The sequence below is a fragment of the Sciurus vulgaris genome (assembly GCF_902686455.1).
Source record: "Sciurus vulgaris genome assembly, chromosome: X".
In the NCBI taxonomy this organism is placed as follows: domain Eukaryota; kingdom Metazoa; phylum Chordata; class Mammalia; order Rodentia; family Sciuridae; genus Sciurus; species Sciurus vulgaris.
The window spans coordinates 67734797-67756757 of NC_136471.1; the positions used below are offsets into that span (position 1 = coordinate 67734797).

General features: G+C 31.6%; 1 protein-coding gene across 5 annotated transcripts in view; it reads left to right on the forward strand.

The window, feature by feature from the left end:
• The window catches only part of RPS6KA6 (ribosomal protein S6 kinase A6), a 102114-nt gene that overhangs the window by 75199 nt on the left and 4954 nt on the right, over positions 1-21961 (forward strand). For all 5 annotated transcript variants that reach the window (XM_079124510.1, XM_079124511.1, XM_079124512.1 and 2 more), the window contains 8 exons: positions 4660-4762; positions 5313-5443; positions 5934-6056; positions 6552-6641; positions 7705-7863; positions 10043-10204; positions 13786-13862; positions 15864-15981. In XM_079124510.1, the coding sequence (XP_078980636.1) occupies positions 4660-4762; positions 5313-5443; positions 5934-6056; positions 6552-6641; positions 7705-7863; positions 10043-10204; positions 13786-13862; positions 15864-15981 (963 nt within the window). The remainder of the gene's footprint in view (positions 1-4659; positions 4763-5312; positions 5444-5933; positions 6057-6551; positions 6642-7704; positions 7864-10042; positions 10205-13785; positions 13863-15863; positions 15982-21961) is intronic.

A 21961-nucleotide genomic window follows, 5' to 3' on the forward strand; every position in this document is an offset into this window, starting at 1 on the left:
GGTCTCCTGAAATATTTATCGTTTCTTTATAGTGACAATGTTCAGAATCCTTTGATAAAACTCTTTGAAATTTACAGTACTTTATTGTTATTATAGTAAACCTACTTAATGCAGTAGGTCACCAGAACTTTTGATATCTACCCAAGTATAACGTAGTACCCATTGATAACCATTCCTCCACCTTCTCTCTGTCATTAATTTTAATTTAAATAAATTAGTGGAAAGTTTACATATTTCATTATGTGAAAATTTCTTTAATGTAATTCCCTCTAAATTTTTCTGTAGGACTGTGAGCTGTGAAAAAGTAGTTTCTAAAACATTGGCATACGTATATTTTCTGTTTTTCAAAATTAAATTTACTTTAAACTGACATCATCACATAAAATTATACGTATCATTTACGTATACGTAATCATATACGTAACTACTTTGATACATATATAATATTTTAATGTATCTCCTCAAACATCTGTCATTCAGTAGTGGTGAAAACTCATAAACCTTCCTTTTAGCTTTTGAAATATATAGTACATTATTGTTCTCTGTAATCACCCTACCATGCAGTAGCACACTAGAATGTCTTACTTCTATCTAAGTGTTACCTTTCTCTATCCTTTCTTCCCCCAACTTTTCCAGAATCTGGTAGCCAGCATTCTATTCTTAACTTCTATGAGATCAACATTTTACAATTACACATATAAATGAAATCACGTGGTACTTGTTTTTCTATGCATGGCTTATTTCACTAAACATAGTGATCTCCACTTCCATCCATGTCATCGTTAAAAACCAGGATTTCATTCTTTTTAAAGACTGAACTGTATTCCATTGTGTATGTGTATCACATTTTTAACCTATTCATCAGTTGATGGGTACTCTTGATTATTGTGACCAGTGTGCCAGTGAACATGAGTATGCAGATATCTCTTAGACATACTGAGTTTTTTGGTTTTGATATATACCAGTGGCAATGCTGCATCATGTAGTTGTTCTATTTTTTTTTATGTATTTTGAGGAATATCAGAACTGATATTTGTAATGACTATAATAATTTACATTTTTATCAACAATGTGCAATATTCCCTTTTCTCCATATATTCATCAGCACTTGTTATCTTTAGTCTTTTTGATAATAGCCATTATTACTGGGGTGAATTAATATTGCATTACAGTTTTAAATTGCGTTTCCCTGTTTATACAGCTTTATAATGTATTTTGAAGTCAGGTAGTACAATGACTCCTGCTATGTTCTTTTTACTTAAGATGGTATTGACTGTTCAGGGTTTTGGGGGGTTCCATATAATTTTTAGGATTATTTTTTCCTACTTCTTTGAAGAACATCATTGGAATTTTCATAGGGCTTTCAGTGAATCTGTTGATTGCTTGGTTAGCATGAACATTTTAATACTATTGATTCTTCTAATTAACGAGTTGGGATCTCTTCCCATTTTTTGTATCCTCTTCAATTTCTTTTATCAGTGTTTTATAATTTTCATCAAAAATTCACCTCTTTATTAAACTTACTCATATATATTTTAATTTTATACCTATTGTGTATAGAACTATTTTCTTGATTTCTATTTCAGATAATTCACTATTGGCATGAAGCTATACAACTGAATTTTGTATGTTGATTTTGTATTCTACAAAATTTCCAGTATCATTTATTAAAGTATTATTTTAGTGGAGTCCTTGGGGTTTTCTATATATAAGATTTTGTCATCTTCATACGATGATAATTAGATTTCCACTTTGACCTTTGAATGCTCTTTATTTCTCTTGCCTGATTGTTCTTAACAGAGACTTCAGTACTGTGTTGAGTAACAGTGGTGACGGTGGGCATCTTTGTCTTGCTCTAGATCTTAGATTGCATTCAGCTTTTCCCCATTCAGGGCAATGCTAGTTATTTGCTTAGCATAAATGGCTGTTATTATGTTGAAGTACTTCCCTTCTATACCTAATTTGTTTAGTATTTTATTATGAAATTGAGTTTTATCAAATGCCCATTTTGCATCTATTGAGATGATCATGTGGGTTTTTCCCTTCAGTCTGTTGATTCAGTGTATTGTATTTATTGATTTGCCTATATTGAACCATCCTTGCATCCCTGTGATGAGTCCCACTTGATCATAGTGAAAAATCTTTTTATTGTGTTGTTGTATTTGTTTTGCTAGTATTTTGTTAACGATTCTTTGCTCTGTGTTCATGAAAAATATTCGCCTGAATTTCAGTTTTTTGTTTTGTCCTTATCTGGCTTTAGTAACAGGTTACTCCTGGCCTTGTAAAATGTGGAAGTGTTCTTTCCTTTCTGATAATTTGGAATAACTTACAGAGAAATGGTATTAGTTCTTTAAATGATTGGTACAGCTGAGCAGTAAGGCTGTGTGGTCCCAGGCTTTTCTCTAATGGGAAATACTATTGATTCAATATCATTACTTCTGATTGATTTTTTAGGTTTTCTGTTTCATAATGATTCAATTTTGGTAAGGTGTATGTATCTTGGGATTTGTCCATTTCTTCTACATTATCAAATTTGTTAGCATTCGGTTGTTCATAATAATCTCTAATGACCATTTGTATTCAGTGGTGTCAGTTGTAATGTCTCCCTTTTCATGTGTGATTTTATTTATTTGAGTCTTCTCTTTTTCTTAGTATAGCTAAGGGATTGCCTATTTTGTTTATCTTTTCAAAGAACCAGTTCTTGTTTCTCTAATATAATCTTTTGTACTTTTTCCTCAGTCTCAATTTATTTATGCTTTAATATGTATTACTGCTTTCCTTCTACTGATTTTAAATTTTGATTGCGCTAATCTTTCTGATTCCTCGAGATGCTTTGAATGGTTGCTTATTTAAGATCTTTCTGCTTTTTTGGTATAGGCATTGATTGATATAACTCCCCTCCTTAGTACTCTACTTTTGTTCCCATTGGTTTTAGTATATTGTGTTTCCATTTTCATTTATTTCAAGAAATTTTTGGATTTTATTCTTGATTTCTTCCTGATCCATTAGTTGTTAAAATGTAAATTGTTGAATACCCATATATTTGTGTAGTTCCAAAGTTTTTCTTTTGTGTGATTTCTAGTTTTATAGTTTTGTGGATGAAGAATACACAATATGATTTTAATGTTTTTGAATTCATTGAGATTTGTTTTGTGTCTCGGAATATGGTCTACTCTGGAGAACCTTCCAGGTGCTCATAAGAATGTGTATTCTAAAACCAGTAGGGTAAGATGTTCTCTAGGTGCATGTTAGGTCCATTTGGTCTCTGGTGCAATTTAACTCTGCTCATTATTGTTCAACATTCTGTCTGGATGTTCTGTCCATTGCTGAGACTGGGGTGTTAAAAGTCCCTAAGTAGTATAGTACTAGTGTCTATCTCTTTTTATAGATCTATTAATATTTCTTTGTATATTTGGATGCTTCAATATTGGATGCATGTATGTTTATAATTATTCTTTAACTTTGCTGAATTGACCCTTTTCTCCTTGTATAGTGACTTTTCCTTGTCTTTGCTTTTGATAAAATCAGTTTAATATGATAGAAGTATGACTACTCTTACTCTTGCTTTCTTTTGGATTTTATTTGCATGGACTATTTTATTCTGTGCCTCCACTTTCAGTCTAAGTATGGCATTAGTGTTGAAGCAAGTTTGTTGTAGGCACCCTATAACTTTCTTTCCTGCCTTATTTGATGCTTCCTTTTTACATACTAAAAGCTAAAACTATGATATCTGACTTGATTTCATTAGGTCTTGTAAAGGTAGTTTGGTAAATTAATAGTTGCTCACTGTGTCTGTGGGAAAAGATAGCCTGAGGAACTTAGCTGCCACTTTGCTCCACTCTTCTGTGTTTTTAAATATATAAATTTTAGCAAATAAGATTGTTAAACAAGACTGCATTTTTATTCTATGACTGAAGCCTTAAATAGTACATTTAATATACATTTTCATGGCAGATCATAATACTTTAATTGAAATACATACTTCTTGAAAATAGTCTAATTATTGATTTTAATAACATAAACATTATTTGATTATTTATTCATGATGATGTTATGACATATTCCATATGGATATAGTACCAGTGAGAATTCTAGTTAGATTTATAGCTGAAATTGAACATATTTATTCCTCGTGAATGCAAGTTTTGGCATCTACTGCTGTGTTTTCTGGTCTCAGAAGATTTTGGGCATTATCTCTCATTTTTTTACAATTTAGTTAACAGGTACCTGAAGGAATTGTGAGTCTTCTTTAAGAACTGTGAATATTATGTTCTACTTCCCCTTACTTTGGATAAAGCTTGAGTATACTTTAAAGTTTTGGGGACCAGAAATAATTCAAATTTCAGATTTTTTAATATTTGTATATTCATAATGTAATAACTTTAGGATGGGACCAGTCTAAACATAAAATTCATTCATGTTTCATATATACCTTGTACACATAACCTGAAGGTAATTTTACAGAAGATTTTTAGTGGGCCTGCATTTTGGCTGCTGCATGTCACTTGAGGTCTGTTGAATTTTGCACAGTGATATCATGTTGACACTCAAAAGATTTTCGAATTTGGAGCATTTTGAATTAAGATTTTGGACTAGGAATGCTCGATATGTGATGATATTTCAAATGTAAAATGTTTTGTGTTTCCCTATTATTTCTAGAAATTATATAAAAGAGAAGTTCAGCCACCTTTCAAACCTGCTTCTGGAAAACCAGATGATACTTTTTGTTTTGATCCTGAATTTACTGCAAAAACACCCAAAGGTAATGCAGGTTTACAAATAAAATCACAACTTTTATTTTAATAATGATTAAATAAACTATCTTCTTAGGTTAAAAAACTAATAGTAAATTTGTAGAGAGTTGGCTTTCTCCCTTTGGAAGTGCAGCATTTATTTACAACATTACTTGGCTTCCTGTCAAGTAAAGTTTTTAAATGGGAACTGTTTGGTGATTCATTTGACATGCTAATGAAATACAGGGTAAAGGGCAAGAAATAAGACATGAGGTATATTATACAGACTCAATTTAGAATTTGCTGTGGTTTACTATGAGTGGCATTTGCTTCATATAATCATTGAACAAATATTGAATGCCTAGCAGATTCTAGGCAATGAGGAAGTGACAGTTAACAGAAGAGACAAAAATCATTGACCACATAGAATATGCATACTAGGGATGAGAGACAGATAATATAAGTTTAATAGCATGTCAGATAGTGAAGTTTAGTGGTTTCCTTTGCATTTAAAAAACTGCTTACGTTTTATACCAAAAATTCTGTAAAATTTTAATTATGTAATTATTTGAACATTAGATTCTCCTGGTTTGCCAGCCAGTGCAAATGCTCATCAGCTCTTCAAAGGATTTAGCTTTGTTGCAACTTCTATTGCAGAAGAATATAAAATCACTCCAATCACAAGTTCAAATGTATTGCCAGTTGTTCAGGTAAATTCTACTTAATCACATTATTCAGTTTGTGAATATATAAGTTTGGGAATAATTATCTCTTTGTTACTGATGGTGGATTTTCCACAATTTTTTAAAAAGTAATTTTATGAATTATTTATTTTTTGTTTTGATTTTTACAGACTTTCTTTATCTCTTGGATGAATTAAATGTGTTTCTGTGTGGTTTGGAAAAAAAGCAGAGTGTTAAAAACCTTTAATTATATTTATGTGGTCCGTATTGGCAAGGAAATGTTAGCTTGATTTATAATCTGACTGATTTATTATATTGGTCTTGAAGATCTAGAAAGCTTGCAATTTAGGAATGGTTCACAATCTGCATAGCCAATTTATAAATATTAAAACTTTTCTAGAATGAGTTATTTTAGATTTTTTTAAGATTTACAATGAATGTGTATTTAGAACAAAAGATAGAAAACGTGAAAATATTTCATTCTTCTTAGTTGTTTTACTTTTTAAAATAAAAACAGATAAATGGAAATGCTGCACAATTTGGTGAAATATATGAACTGAAAGAGGATATTGGTGTTGGCTCCTATTCTGTTTGCAAACGGTGCATACATACAGCTACCAACTTGGAATTTGCAGTGAAGGTATTGTCTCTAAGCCTAACTTGTTTGTTTGATATATGCATTTTAAAGTATAGGTTAACTTACAAACATTTTCAGTGAAGTGAGAGAGGAAGGATAATATGATGAGAAAGACCTCTAAGACTTATTATTTTCATTTTGAATTTTTTTGCAAGGCTTTTTTGGTGGAACAGTGTATTTCATGAAATTTTTGCTTTTGAATACTTTTAATATACTATATTAATATTGAATGGTAGTAACAGTTATAACCCATTTGGAACATATCATTTAATATAGTCTCAGTGAAATGGAATGTAATGTTAAAGAAAGTACTCTGGTTTATTTTTTCTGCTAAGTTTCAGTTATAGAAAATATGTAAATGTTAATGTAATAAGCAGTGTTTTTGAGCTGTAAGTATTTGTTTAAAAGTATAAACAAATGGAAAATATTCCATTCATTTTAGATAAAGAAAATGAGTTTTTCCTCTGAGATTTTTCTCTTGTCCAATTTCTTTCTTAGATCATTGACAAAAGCAAGCGAGACCCCTCAGAGGAAATCGAAATTTTGATGCGCTATGGACAACACCCCAACATTATTACTTTAAAGGATGTAGGTATTTTAATATATCAGGATAAGCTATGTTAGAGAAGCTATGGTTTGAATCTTTATATTTGTGCCATTTATAATGGCAATAAAATGTGAAGACCTTTAAATTTACCACATTAATTCTCTTTTCCTAGGATTCTATACTTCTACTCTCATTGAATGCCAAAAACAAACAAACAAAAAAAACAAACACTATAATGGTTGGTAAAAGAGTGTCTTCATTACTTGAATATATTCTGCCTGGTTAACTCATTAACATTGTAATTAGTGCCATTTATTATTTTCTAGTCCTGTAAGTATAGAAAATACAGGAAGTTGTCTGTATACCAGGCTCTTGAAGATTTTACTTTCTTGATTATGCAGCAGTTGGCTACAGCATTATGGATTGTTCCTTGAGTGAAAGAGTATTTGTAGAATGAACATATCTTGATAGATATTAGATGCTGACTTTTCACATAAGATGATAATATTTTCTTTTTAGAGAAAGAAAATTTAACTATTACTTTATCAGTTTATTTCATATAGACTAACATGCACTTTCATTTGTAATCTTTCAGCAATAGTTTACATAGATGTACACACAAAAACACACTCTTTACCAATGTCACATGCCTTGAGTATAAAGGATATAAATATTTTTCTGATTTATTTTCTTTGACATGCTATTTGAATTCAGTATACACTTAAGACACTATGTAAGAATATGGACTGACAATGTGCTTACTGTCAGAAAGAAACTTACTGTTAGGGATGAAAAGTACCTATAATATATTAAAATACTATATATATGTCATTTGAAAGACTTGAAGTTTTACTTTTCCATTTATATCCTTTGATGAACTATAACTTACAACAAAACTTAATGAAATTATATGTTTAACATGGTCTTACAGTACTGTATTTTTGTAAATCCACTTCAACTTCAGTACCTTATATACTACATTAAAAATAAAGAAATAATAAATCTATTTTAAATGCTAGAGGTTCACTTGCAAAGCAAATATAATTTAAACCATTTAGAATTATAATTGCAAATAATAACACCTTTAAATATGTTCTCTTTTAGGTCTTTGATGATGGTAGATATGTTTACCTTGTTACGGATTTGATGAAAGGAGGAGAGCTACTGGACCGTATTCTCAAGCAAAAATGTTTCTCAGAACAGGAAGCTAGTGATGTACTGTATGTAATAACTAAGACACTTGATTATCTTCATTGTCAAGGAGTAAGTTATAGTCTTCCCTTTAATTATGGGACCTATATCTTCATGAAATTATATTAGGAGATGATGCCACCTAAGATGAATTGTATTTTCTGTCACTTGTATATTTAATAAAGAATATCCTAATAATGTAGTAAAGGTTATGAATTTAGGAAATTGTCCAGTGCTTTATTCTCTTCTCACCATCTCTTGAAGTATATACATATGCCTAATCTTGCCTTTGATATTATTAAACCTAATCATATTGTAACAATTCTTGAAATTATATTATATCTGACATGTAAAGTTCTGGCAGGAAGAGAAATATATACCTTGATCCTTGTCACCACTCCCCCAATTACAGTAAGAAATTTGGATCCCAAACACTTGAAATATTAATATATTTGTGGTTATGGTGGAGAGACAGGCAGGCTTATTATTTTGCCTCCTATCTTCTTTTTGTTTTTTTGTTTTCAGCACTGGAAATTATACCCAAGGCCTCACACGTGCTACGCAAGTTTTATACCACTGGGCTACATCCCTAACCCTTTAAATTTATTTTGAGATAGGGTCAGGGTAAATTGACCAGCCTAGCCTTGAACTTGGCATCCTCCTGTCTCAACCTCCTGGTAGCTTGGATTATAGTCAGACACCAGCTATACCTATCTCTTCATAAAGTAGGGAAATGAACTGAGTTACAGAGTCAACTTTTATTATATATAGCTGTTCAAGGAATCAAAGTAGCAAGTAATTCAAAAATTATGTTTCAGACTTGTAATGGTATACATACACTCTTTTAACTATAAACATTAAAAATGTCAATTCAAAATTGATAGTGAAAATTATGCATGATCCCCTCAATAAAAGTAAACTAATCAATTTTGTGTATGGCATAGTAGAGTACATTTTCAGTATATAATATTAAAGGAGTAGAGTAGTTTATTACAATTTAAATCCTCTTTGGTCTTAGGGAACACTTTCTAAAGGGTGACCAGAATTTTGAGAAGAGAATGATAATATCTTCTTTGGTTTATTATTTTATATTCTTTCAGATTTTACGTCAATAAAATTAATAAGAACACATATTGAACATTTCTACATAATAGGCATTATCAAGGGTGTTATAAATTCAAATGGAGTAAAACTTGGTCCTTGTCCTTGAAGAACTTTCAGTTTTATAAACTGCTGATTAAAGAAGGTACAACTAGATTAAATGAAGTGGATAGTGATACTAGGAAAGTTACCATACTGGGAATTTCAGAATTTTTTCCAGTTCTGCATTTCATTTGGTCCTTCTTCATTATTTCTGTATTTTTGCTGAGACATCTCATTTTTCTGCTAAAAAATTCATGCATTGTAAGTGTGCTTTGTTTACTTCATTAAAAATAGTTACAATTTTCCCTTTAAAATCCCTGTCTGAGCTGGGTATGGTGGCACACGCCTGTCATCCCAGGGGCTCAGGCAGAGGCAGGGTCTCACTGAGATACATAGTGCCTGGCTTTTGATGAGGCTGGCTTTGTAGTCAAAATTCTCTTGCCTCAGTCTTCTATGTCACTGGGATTACAGGTTTGGGCCATTGCACCAGGCTCTTCTACACATTTTTGATTAAGGGGTCAGTTCTGACTCTTACTTACAGTTTTTCCTGAGTCAGCATTAATAGTTCCCCATAATCTATTTTCTAGTTCTTCAAGCCAGAAAGACTGTGGGGTTTTCCATACATGCCTTTACCACCACTGTGTATCGTAGGAACTGCACACAACCCTAGACTAAAAGTCACAAATACAGGAAGCTATTCATATAGATCACTATATTTCCTCTTTACACCAAGTGTGTGCTTTTTACCAGGCTCTGTCTGCTTGTATTCACACAGCACATTCAGATAATTGATTTTTTATATTATATCCAGGTTTTAGGATTTTTACTGTGCATAGGGGACATTTGGTAAGGTCTTAGTTTATAATATGCAAAAGTGGAACTGAGAGTTGAAATTGGAAAACGTTAACAACACTGGTGGCTTGAATAGAAACTGGAGGATCTATCTGATAATTTTCTGTGTATACTTTAGGTCATATATTGGAGAAAAGGTCATTTTCAAAGTGTTATAATTAGGAGTTTCTTTTTCTGGAAACATATTAAGATGTTTTGTTTTACAAATATTTAGTTAGCTATAAAAATTTAGTGCTTCTTTTCCTTTATGTTCAAGGTTGTTCATCGTGATCTTAAACCTAGTAATATTTTATACATGGATGAATCAGCCAATGCAGATTCAATTAGGATCTGTGATTTTGGGTTTGCAAAACAGCTTCGAGGAGAAAATGGACTTCTCTTAACTCCCTGCTACACTGCAAACTTCGTAGCACCTGAGGTATTCTTTAAATAAATTAGTGTTCACCTTTCATTCTTCTCCTTTACTTGAATGTATACAATGCCATGTGTATGTTAAGGCAGGCAGGTAAAAACTGAGTTATCTTGTCCTTCCCAGCTGAAAACTCTTTAAATTAGTGAATTCCAATAATACCTAAGGTTCAGACGTATCTTAAACCAACCTAAATATAATAATCATACTATTCTGTCAGGCTATATACTAGTTTCAGAATCATACCATTTTTAGAACTGGGAGTCAGGGTAAAGACAGGTCACAGCTTTAACATTACATATTCTAAATGAGGAGACTGAGACTCAAAAGTACATAAATGACTTATTTAATACCTAACATTGACTTAGCAACAAATCAGTTCATGCTGAACATGCAATTATTTATATCAGTTAGCATTAGGCATAACATATAAGGTCAGTGCTATTCCTGATTGTTTTTAGGGTCTTCTAACTCCTAGAGAAAATAGTGTCACAAGAATGTTTATAAACAGTGGGGTTGTTTATTTTAAAATGATAAATGCATTCACATATAGATCTCAGGGGGAAGAAATAGAAAAGGTCAGACTGGCAGAGTAGAGGAGCAGATTTTATATTTAGGAAGCTCTAACTATTCTGACCATGGGATAGAAACTACGATACTAGCACCTCCCACAGCAGTGAAAGTAAGTTGGTGAAAAATTAGTTGGGAATGGCATTGGCTACAAAAGTTTCCTTATAACTTTGTTTGTAAATCAGGAATTGTTCTTACGTATTATGGATATTGATAACTGGTATAAATCATTGTGTTTTCAATACAAATCAAAATACCACTTCAGGTTTCAAAAATTAAATAAGACAATTTAAAAATGAAGTATTATCTCATAGGCATATTTATGACTACTTTTATGAAATGGCAGCCCTTTCAGACTTGTATTATATGTTAATGTCAATCTATATTTAAAGTAGCTATTAGAAAAATAATTTTCTAATAATCAAGATAGAAATATAGAAATATAACTTTCTGATAATGAAAACTTCTCATTTTAAAATTTTATAAATCTTTTTTAAGATATTATTATTTATTTACACTGGCAATTGAACCCAGGTCCCTGCTAGGCAAGTGCTCTACTGCTGTGCTACAGACCCAGCCTTGTTTTAAGATATTGATATTGAAGAACAGGAATGACACCTGTTTTATAGGCTTTTGTTGATATGAAATTATTTCATCATAGTGCGCATGGACTCCTGGTTTCCTAAAAGAACAACTGATTATTGCAACTTTAGCCTTCTATATGGAGAGAATATTCATTCACCTTTTAGGATAGGCATCATTTCAATCAACCTCTTAAGGTTTACTTCATAATGTGCTTTACTACATAACTGTAGTACAAGTTAATATAAAGTTATTATATATCCAAAATACTATTTTATGAAGGAAAATTCATTATATTGTATTATTAAACTGATATTTAATGTCAAATGAGATCTAAGAATATTCATGATTGAATGGTGCTTACAACAGATCTGAGGAATGTTGAAGTTACCCTGCTTTGCCCTGACTCTGGTCTGTCATATGATTTGCCCAAAATATGACTTAATTTAAACTTTAGAGCAAAGGGAGTGAGAATATCTGTATATTTTCCTTTTTCCTAACTTGAGAAGTCAATGTAAGAGAAAAGTATGGCAGTGAACTATTTGAATTGTAATTTCTTTCTTCTCTGTATTTAACTTAATGCAAGTAAAAACATGCAGGACAAAGCCTCTGTACTGTACTTCCCTTCATCCCACCTCCCTACCTTGTTTCTTTTATAACTACATATTCTCACTATTATAGGGCATTGAGACTAGATCTAGAACAAAAGTGAACTGCCTCTTCTTTACCCATACAATATGTGTTTTAAGTATCAAGTTTTCATGGTCAGCCCTATTTAAGCAGTGTGATACCTCCTACACATTTCTCATAACTAGGAAGATTATAAAAGTATGGGTTTGTTTTGTTTTGCTTTGTTTGAGAAAAAGACTTACTGTGTTGCCCAGGCTAGCCTAAAACATCTGGGCTTAAGCAATCATCCTACCTCAGCCTCTGGAGTAGCTGAGATTAAAGATGTATGCCACAGCATCTGACAAAGATATGGAAATATGAAAACCAATAGCTGATTTGTTGTTTAACCCTCACCTATCCAGCTTAAACAGTGGCCCTCATTTGGGGCTATGCAATAGATAATCAAGGAAGCTTTTAAAGCTTCCTATAGGAACCAGGGTAAATATGTGATGCTCAGAATTATAAGAGGTCATGAGAAAAGAAAAAAGAGGGGAATTAAATCAGCAAAGGTTTATGTTTTACTAGAGCATACCAACTTAGGTTTACCCTGATGTGAGTAGTTTATCTATACTGTCATTTTTTTAGGGCAATTACATTCCCTACTTCTATTCTTCTATTATTTACTTGAGGCAGAGATGTAACTCCCTCTTTCCCCATCTCCCCCCTCTCCCTCCCTCCCTCTCTCCCTCTGTGTCTATGTGTGTTTATGATTTTGGATACTTTCTTAAGCTTCTCAGTATTGCACATGTATTCTTTGAATAAGAAAAATATATCTCAAAATAAGTCAATTACATATTCATTATTCATGCCTGCCATTTGGTGAAACCAAACATTAATATTGTTTTAGCCTTATGGAGATGAAAAGTCTATGCTAGTGTTTGTGTAGTCCCCAGTGTTAATGCATCAGTAATGTTTCTGTTTTGTTCATGTGCCTAAGTCTTTAGCAATAGGCTTGTTTTCCTAAGAAAAAAAAAAAGCCTCATTTGCCTCATTTTATCTTTATTTTTCTAACAATTAACTTCATAGAAAATCTCACTTGAATATTAAGATATTATTTGATTTTTATTAATACCCGATGATCAAAAGTTATATAAATTATTGTATGAAAAATTAAAGAAGTTATTCAAAATATATCAAATGTGTATTTGTAGTCCAGAAATACACTGCCAGTTTCAAGACATCAGCCTTGTATGTATGTAAAATATGAATTTGTCTATCTTCTGTAAGAAAACATGTTATCTCATGTTTAATAAAGAGGCAGTTATCGTAGATATTAAAAGCACATACTCTAGAGAAAGAATGCTGTCTCTGTTATGCCTAATTTTGTGATGTTGGACAACTTACCTAACATCTGTTTCTTTCCTCATCTTCAAATTTGTAATAGTAATACCTTTGGCATATAGGCAGTGTCAGAATTAAAATCCTTAGTACTCTTATACTATAAGCTCTCTGTACATTTCAGTTTTAAATTTAGATGTCTGTGTATCTGAGGTCCTAAGAGGAGGGGAGACAGTTCATTAAAGTCAGGGATTTTCTATGACAAGGTTGTTTTTTGGTATGTCCTGTGTTCTGAAGTAATCTATAATACCATCTGTTTATTCTCTGCTTGCTAATTGCAGAAGGAAACTTACAATGTTAAATACATAAACTGATTTATACTTTAATATTGTGAACATTTGTGGAAGTTTTAGAAGCGAAACAACTTTGTTTTGGATGAAAAAATTGAGTTTACACTAAGTAATACCACATAATGAGTATTTCTTTCTTAGGTTCTTATGCAACAGGGATACGATGCTGCTTGTGATATTTGGAGTTTAGGAGTCCTTTTTTACACGATGTTGGCTGGGTAAGAAACTGATACACTCATGTCGTTATTTCAATTTCACCTCTATATCTATATCTAGAAAGAGGAGAGACAAAAATAACATGAAAAAAATCCTAACATTTCAAAAGATTATATATATTTTACTTATAAAATTAAAAGCACAACATAGGGTATATGAGGTACTCTTGAGTTACAGTAATTAGAAAAGAGATTTCAAATGGAATAAAAAATTAAGAATAAAGTGTGCATTTATATTTTGATTTTTTACAATGAGTGCATTACTTTTTTTTTTTTTTTTTTTTTTTGAGGTGCTGGGGATCGAACCCAGGGTGTTGTTCTTCACAGGCAAGCACTCTGCCAACTGAGCTATCTTCCCCAGCCCTGCGTTACTTTTTAATGTATTTACCAGGTCATAAGATAATAATTTTTCAGTGGGAACTTGCCCATTGAACTTTTTGGCATTAAGTTTATTTTTTAAGTACTTAAATTCTACTTTCCCTGTTAATATAGATTTAATAAGATTATACTTTATAAAAATTTAAATGCAATATTCAACAGTACTAATGTACAGAAACCCATATAGTGATACTCCCTTAAAAGGATAAAGATATGCTGGGGATGGTGGTGCAAGTCTATAATCCATCAGCTCAGGAGGCTGAGGCAGGAGGATCACAACTTCAAAGCCAATTTAGCAAGACCCCATTTCAAAATTTCTTTTAAAAGGGAGAATGGGAATGTGGCTCAATGGTTAAGTGCCCCTGGGTTCAATATCTGGTACAAAAAAAATGAATAAAGATAAGCTGAAAACAAATGTAATAATTTTACTGTGTTCATGTTCGTAGTATACAAATACTACAGGTGCTGTTTTAATTTTAGCAATGAGTAACACTAAAGAAAAGGGAAAATTTATGACTGCTGAAATTATTCTGATGGATAAGTAGGCCTGGTTAACAAGTAAATATAATGTATTTAGATGTAACTTTTAAATGCTTAATTTTTTAAAGTGGTACAAAAACATGTAAATTATACTTATAAAATATTTTAACAGTTACATTGAAATTTTAAGTGGCATAGTGATAGTTGCATATGTCATTGAATTTCATGTGACTTTTAGATATTACAAATTTATCCAGAATATTCAGTTATAAATTACAACAAGTGCTCAAGTAAAAGGTAGCTAAAGTTTTCATATCAAATGCATTCAACATTGGTTTTAAACCATAGGATACTACTCCTAATTTACTTCTTTGAAATAGTTACTTCATAACTAAACAAGAGATTGTTTATATATGTATTTAGAATATTAAGATATTAAAAATTAAATTTTTAACTGTGAATCAGTTTTCCAAGTCCCAAATTTGAATAGCATTTCAGTTCCACCTGTTAAAATGGCACAAATGTAATTAATTTTGTCATTCCGTTTAATTTTTAAAAACCACTTTATACTTTTTATTCCCATCCATGAGTAATCTGATCTACATAATAATTTTAATGACACCAGAATTTTTAATTATATTGATATAAATACTTAACCAATCTGTTTTTACATATATTCATTACAAGTATTATGGAGCTATTTCCACTAATACTGTTGATGAAAGTAAAATATTAATGAAAAAATTCAACTAACAAAATAAAAATATTTTTAATATATACAAATAACATTTTTCTCAGAGTAGGTATATTTGTTTCCTTACTTAACCTGAGAGAATACAAAATGTGTGTTTCATTGTGGTCTGGTTTTAAAACTAACTTTACATGAAAAGCCACTCTTCATTTTATTTTACAATGATTAATGGATCAAAGACAAAAGGAAAAATCAATATAGGCAAGATTTTTAATTTTATTAAATAGCTTGTTAGGATTAAATTCATTTTGAAATATAATATTTGATAATATTGAAAGTATTAGATGATTATAATTTTTATAATAAATATTGCATATAACTATATATTAATCACTTCAAATATATTTATTATGCATGCTAGACTTTCATGTCTTTAAAACTATTTTTATCAATAGCTACACTCCATTTGCTAATGGTCCCAATGATACTCCTGAAGAGATACTGCTACGTATAGGCAATGGCAAGTTCTCTTTGAGTGGTGGAAACTGGGACAATATTTCAGATGGAGCAAAGGTATAAATTATAAATGTTTTATTTTGTTACATCTATGTCAGTTTGCTAAAATCTTTAAGTTTTATCCTCATGTGTATTTGCAGAGTATCTGACGATGTCATGTAAGTATGACTTTACTTTTAACACATATTAATTGTTATTAATGGGTTTCACTGAGACATTTCTGTACATGCATGTATCATATCTTGATCAGGTCCACCCTCCTTTCTACCTTCTTTCTCCCTCCCTTTTCTCTTCCTTTTGTATGGGCCCCTTCCCATTCATTAATGTCCCTCTTCTATTTTCAGTTCATCTTTTTTTCTTTCCTCTAGCTTCCACATTTGAGAGAAAATATGTAATATTTGTCTTTCAGTGTCTGATGTATTTCAGTTAATGTGATCTCTTCCAGTTCCATCCATCTTTCTTCACATGGCATGATTTCATTGTTTAAAAGGGCTAAATAATACACCATTGTGTATATATACCACATTTTCTATATTCATTCATCTGTTGATGGGCACCTAGAATGATTCCACATATTGACTGTTGTGAAAACTGTCAGAATAAATGTGGACATGTACATAACTCTTTTGTACGCTGACTTTATTTTCTTTGGATATATATACTTGGGAGTGGTATAGCTGGATCATGTGGTAGCTATACTTTTAGTTTTTAAGGAACATTCATAGTGTTTTGTATAATGGCTGTACCGATTTACTTTCCTTTCAAGGTGAATAAACTTTCCTTTTTCTCCATATCCCAACCAATATTTATTTGTTTATTTATATATTTATTACTAATAGCCATTCTGATTGGAGAAAAATGGAAAGTCAGTATATTTTTGAATTGCATTTCCCTAATGACTAAAGATGGCACTTTTTTCATGTATATATTGACCATTTGTGCTTTTTTTTGTGGAAAGTCTATTCTGATCAATGACTTATTTTTTGATTGAATTGTTTGGCCTTCTTTTGATAGCTTTGAGTTCTTTACGTATTCTGGTTATTAATCCTCTGTCAAATGAACAGCTGACAAAGATTTTCTCCCATTCTGTGGGTTTTCCCTTCACTTTGATTATTTTGCTGTGCCGGTGCTTTTAAATTTCATGTAATTCCATTTGTCAGTTCTTGCTTTGTATGCTATGCTATTGTAATCCTATCCAGGAATAATTTCCTGTGCCAGTATCTTGAAGAGTTTTGCTTGTTTTCCTCTCATAGTTTCAAATATGTCATTTAAGTCTGTGACCCTTTTTCAGTTACTTTTATATAGGGTGAGAGGTAGGAATCTAGTTTGAATCTGCTACATATGGATATCCACTTTTCCCAGAATAATTTGTTGAAAAGGCTGTGTTTTCTTCACTTTATATTTTTGGCACCTTTGTCCAGAATCAGTGTACTGTAGATGTGTGGATTTATTTCTGGATCTCTATTCAATTTCATTGCTCTGTGTTCTTGTTTTATTTTTTGTTTGTTTGCTTTTTATGCTAGTGCAGTGCTGTTTCTGTTATGGCTCTGTAGTATGTTTTGAAATCAAGTATTGTGATGCCTCCAATATTGACCTTTTTGATCAGAATTGCTTTGGAAATTCAGGATATTTTTCACTTCCATATAATTTTTTGGATTTTTTTTTTAGTTCTGTGAAGAATGTCATTGGTATTTTGATGAGGATTACATTGAATCTGTGGATCATTTTAGGTGATAGAGCCAATTTAACAATATTGTTTCTCTTAAATATGAACATGGGATGTCTTTCTGCTTCTAATGTCTTTTTCATTTTCTTTATTCAGTGTTTCGTGATTTTCACTGTAGGTCTTTCATGACCTTAGGTTTATTCCTAGATATTTATTTCAATTTTTTGAGGCTATTGTGATTGAGATTATTTTCCTGATATCTTTCCTTGTAAGTTCATTATTGCTATATAGAAATGCTACTGATTTTTAAAAAATTTTTATTTTGTACCTAAGAGTTTTTTGGTGGAGACATTAAGGAGTTTTCTTTGAATCATATCATTAGCAAACATAGATAATTTTACTTCCTCCTTTCCTATTGGTATCTATTTTTTCTCTCTTGCCTAATTGCTCTGGCTAAAATTTCTAGTACTATATTGCATAAGAATGGGAAGAATAGATATCCTTTTCTTGTTCCTGAACTTAAAGGATATGTTTTCATTCTTATTGCTTTAATTTCTCATGTCACCTATATTTCTGTGTTGACATTAATGCTTCTTTTGGGATGACTGTATGTATCTTCCACTTTTATTGAGGGTCATTATAGTGAACTGCTTTCTGTTTACTGTATACCCCAGACAGGGGGTGTATCTCAGCATCCATGTGCCTACTATATGTGATCATAGTGCTTTATGTTCAATCTCCTGAGCCATCAGATCAGCCTTTGGAGTGAACCGGTGTATGTTGAGATGAGGACCTAAGAAGTGTTTATAGGGAAGGGATGTCATCAGCTTATTTCCCTCCAGACCCACAATTGGTATGTGAACTGAGCAATCGGGACAACACAGTACATACTCCCCTGAAGCAGATGCAATGTGGATTAAGCAGCCTGTGTGCTGCAGATATGTAACCAACTTAAGTTCCTTTAAAAGAAAGTAAGTGCAACATCAGACTTGGTGCAGTGGTCCCTATATGCAATCCTAGCAACTTGGAAGATTGAGGCAGGAGGAGCATGAGTTCAAAGCCAGGCTTAGCAACTTAGTGAGGGACTTAACAACTCAGCAAGACCCTATCTCTAAATAAAATATAAAAAATATTCTGAGGGTGAGGCTCAGTGGTTAAGCACCTCTGGATTCAATCCCCCTTACCAAAAAAAAAAAAAAAAAAAAAAACAAAACCAAAAAAACCAGTAGCATAATGTTGATTCTTCTGCTGTGAAGTCATTTGATAATATAATCTACATTCTGTTAATCCCTTTCTTAGAAAAACAGTGATTTTAAAATATATGCATTTATACTAGGACTACATTTAACTGTATTTTTATTTTGAACTATATATCAGGAAAATATATTTACTTTTGGAAGTTAGTTCTTATTTCCATATATAAATGGACCATCATTCATTTCAAGGCACTTGTAGACAAATTTATAAAAATACTTTAGTCTTTAAAGACTTGGTTGAGTTTTATCCCAAGAGTAAGTATTTATCTTTTGCTTTTGCTAAGTTGAATATGTATCACGGTTTTCCTGGGACAATCCTGTTTTATGACTTTCATTCACACATGTCCTGATTTGGTGACAAATTTTATGGCTATCCTAGCTTGAACTATACTTAATTTCTTTTTTTTTAAATGTTTTTCAGCTATAGATGGACACAATACCTTTATTTTGTTTATTTATTTTTATGTGGTTCTGAGGATCAAACCCATGGCCCAATCTAGTCTGATTCTGCTAAATAAGGATGGCTCCCCAAATGTGGGGGTTCTTCTTTTGTTCTTGATCTTAAGAGAAAGCATTCGTTTTTCACCATTAAGGATAATGTTAGCTGTATATTTTACATAGATACTTTTAATTAGGTGGAATAAGTTTTATTCTGTTCATGGATTACAGAAAATTTTATTAGAGATGGATATTACATTTCATTAAAGACTTTCTGTGTTTATTGAGGTAATCTTATGGATTTTCTTTTGATTACATTGACATACATTTGAATTACATTGCTTTTCAAATATTAAAACAACCTTGTTTCCCAGGACAAACTTGATTTTATATATATAGCTGAATTTTATTTACAGGTTTCACATCTGTGTTCATGAAGGATATTGATCTGTTTTTTCTTTTCTTGTAATATCTGTCCAATTTTGTTATTAGGGTAATATTGATCTCATTAAATGAGTTTGGAAGTATTTCCTCATATTTAAATTTCTGAAATACCTATTTAGAACTGGAATTACTTACTCTTAAATATCTTTTTTATAAGTCACCACTGAAGCGATCTGAAACTGAAGTTTTTCTTGTTAAGTCTTTAGCTTCACATTCAATTTATTAAACAGGTGTAGTATTTAGGTTATCTATTTCTTCTTGAGTGAGCATTGACATACAAGGTATTTACCCAGTGTTGGATATATTGTCATAAAGTTTCTCATATTTCTTTACTTTTGTGCTAATATCTACTGACTCCATAGTGATGTCTACTTTCTCATTTCATCTATAATTATGGGTTTGTCTATTTGTCTCTGTAGTTTTAATGATTTCTTGCTTCATGTAGTTTGAAGTTTTGTTTTTATATAAATAAATGTTTATAAGTTTTCTTCCTCTCTTTCATGAAGATAGGTGGGGGACCATGAATAGAAGGAAAGGGGAGGATAAGGGGAGGTCCTAGTGAATGCAGTTGACCAAAGTATGTTATGTGCATGTAAGTGTATGCAACAATAAATCCCACTATTATATATAATTATAATGCACCAATGAAAATACGTTTGTCCTCTTGATTAATTGCCCCTTCTGTCATTATGAAATGACCATCTTTATCCCTGGTAATATTCGCCTTTGTTTTTGAAAAATACATTCCCTCATACATGAGTTCTTCCTTCCCCGATAACATTTTTATTTTCTTTTTATAAAACATACAAATAAATCATGTCCAGAAAAGAAATTGAGACATTTTTGCAAGGTGCATCAGCTAAATGAGCATAATATATATCAATTTTTTTTTCTTTCAATATTTTCCAACTTTTAGAATACATATTTTTTAATTGACACATTGTACTTGTACAAAATTCAGGGTCCGCTATGCTTTTGTTTGATTTCACTCCAGTCCTGTGAGATGGTTCTTCAGTTGTTTCTTCAAACATGTGTTTATCAGTAGTAATCTGAATACTTAGGAAATATCCTCTCCAGAACTCCAATCTTTTTCTGCTACTTTCACTTCTCTCATGTTCTGTTCGAACTGCTAACTCAATTTGCCTCAATCTTCCTTAATTCTCAGTTCTGTCTCCTCAACTCAAACTTATAGGCTCTGACTAGGTTTTCTTACTGCGCAGCAATCTGAAAATACTTACAACTTGGTAAGTTGGGATAATCATATGCTTATCCAATTAGTTTCCCATCTCGTATGGATCACTCTCCTTCATTGACTAACATCTGATCTCCTATTTTGTTTCAAAAGGTTGGTTTGTTGTTTTGGGGGTATTGTAGATGGGTGGGTAAATCCAGCACCTTGTACTCCATTTTGACCAGAAGCAGAAGTCCTTGGACTGTTGAAATTTTATCCTTTTTGGTGTATTAGGTTTCATATATCAGTTAAAATATTCATGTCAGATTTATATCTCATATGTGAAAACATACAGCTTGTACATATTAACAAAGTACCAAGTAATATTTCAATGCACGTATACATATATTTAAATCAGGAAAAACATATCTTTGTCCTCCGACAGTTATCATTTTTTTGTGGTGAAAACTTTCAAAATTCTTTCTTCTAGCCTTTTGAAAAGTACATTCCCTTATTGTTACCTGTAGTCATTCTACTATGCAGTAACGCACCAGAACTAGCTCCCATCTAACTTTAACTTAGCACCCATTGATCACCCTTTCCCCACCTCTCCCTTTCACCTGTTTTCCTTCTTATAACCACCATTTTAACTGTAGACTTCTATGAGATTGACTTTTCTAGATACCACATAATGAGTGAGATCATGATGTACTTGTCATTCTGTGAATTGCTTACTTCACTTAACATAATGATTCTGGTTCTACCCAGTTTGTCACAAATGACAGGATTTTATTCTTTTTTTTTTTTTTTTTACAACTGAATAGTGTTATATTATGTATATGTACCACATTTGTTTTATCCATTCCTCAGTTGATAGATAGGTTGTTTCCATTTCTTGGCTTTTTTGAGTGGTGCTGCAGTGAACATCGGAGTGCAGATATCTCTTAGATAAACTGAATTCTTTTCCTTTGGATATCTACCCAGTAGTGGGAATGCTAGATTATTTATATAGTAGTTCTATTTTTAAGGTATCATCTCAGTTTACATATGATTTACTGAAAT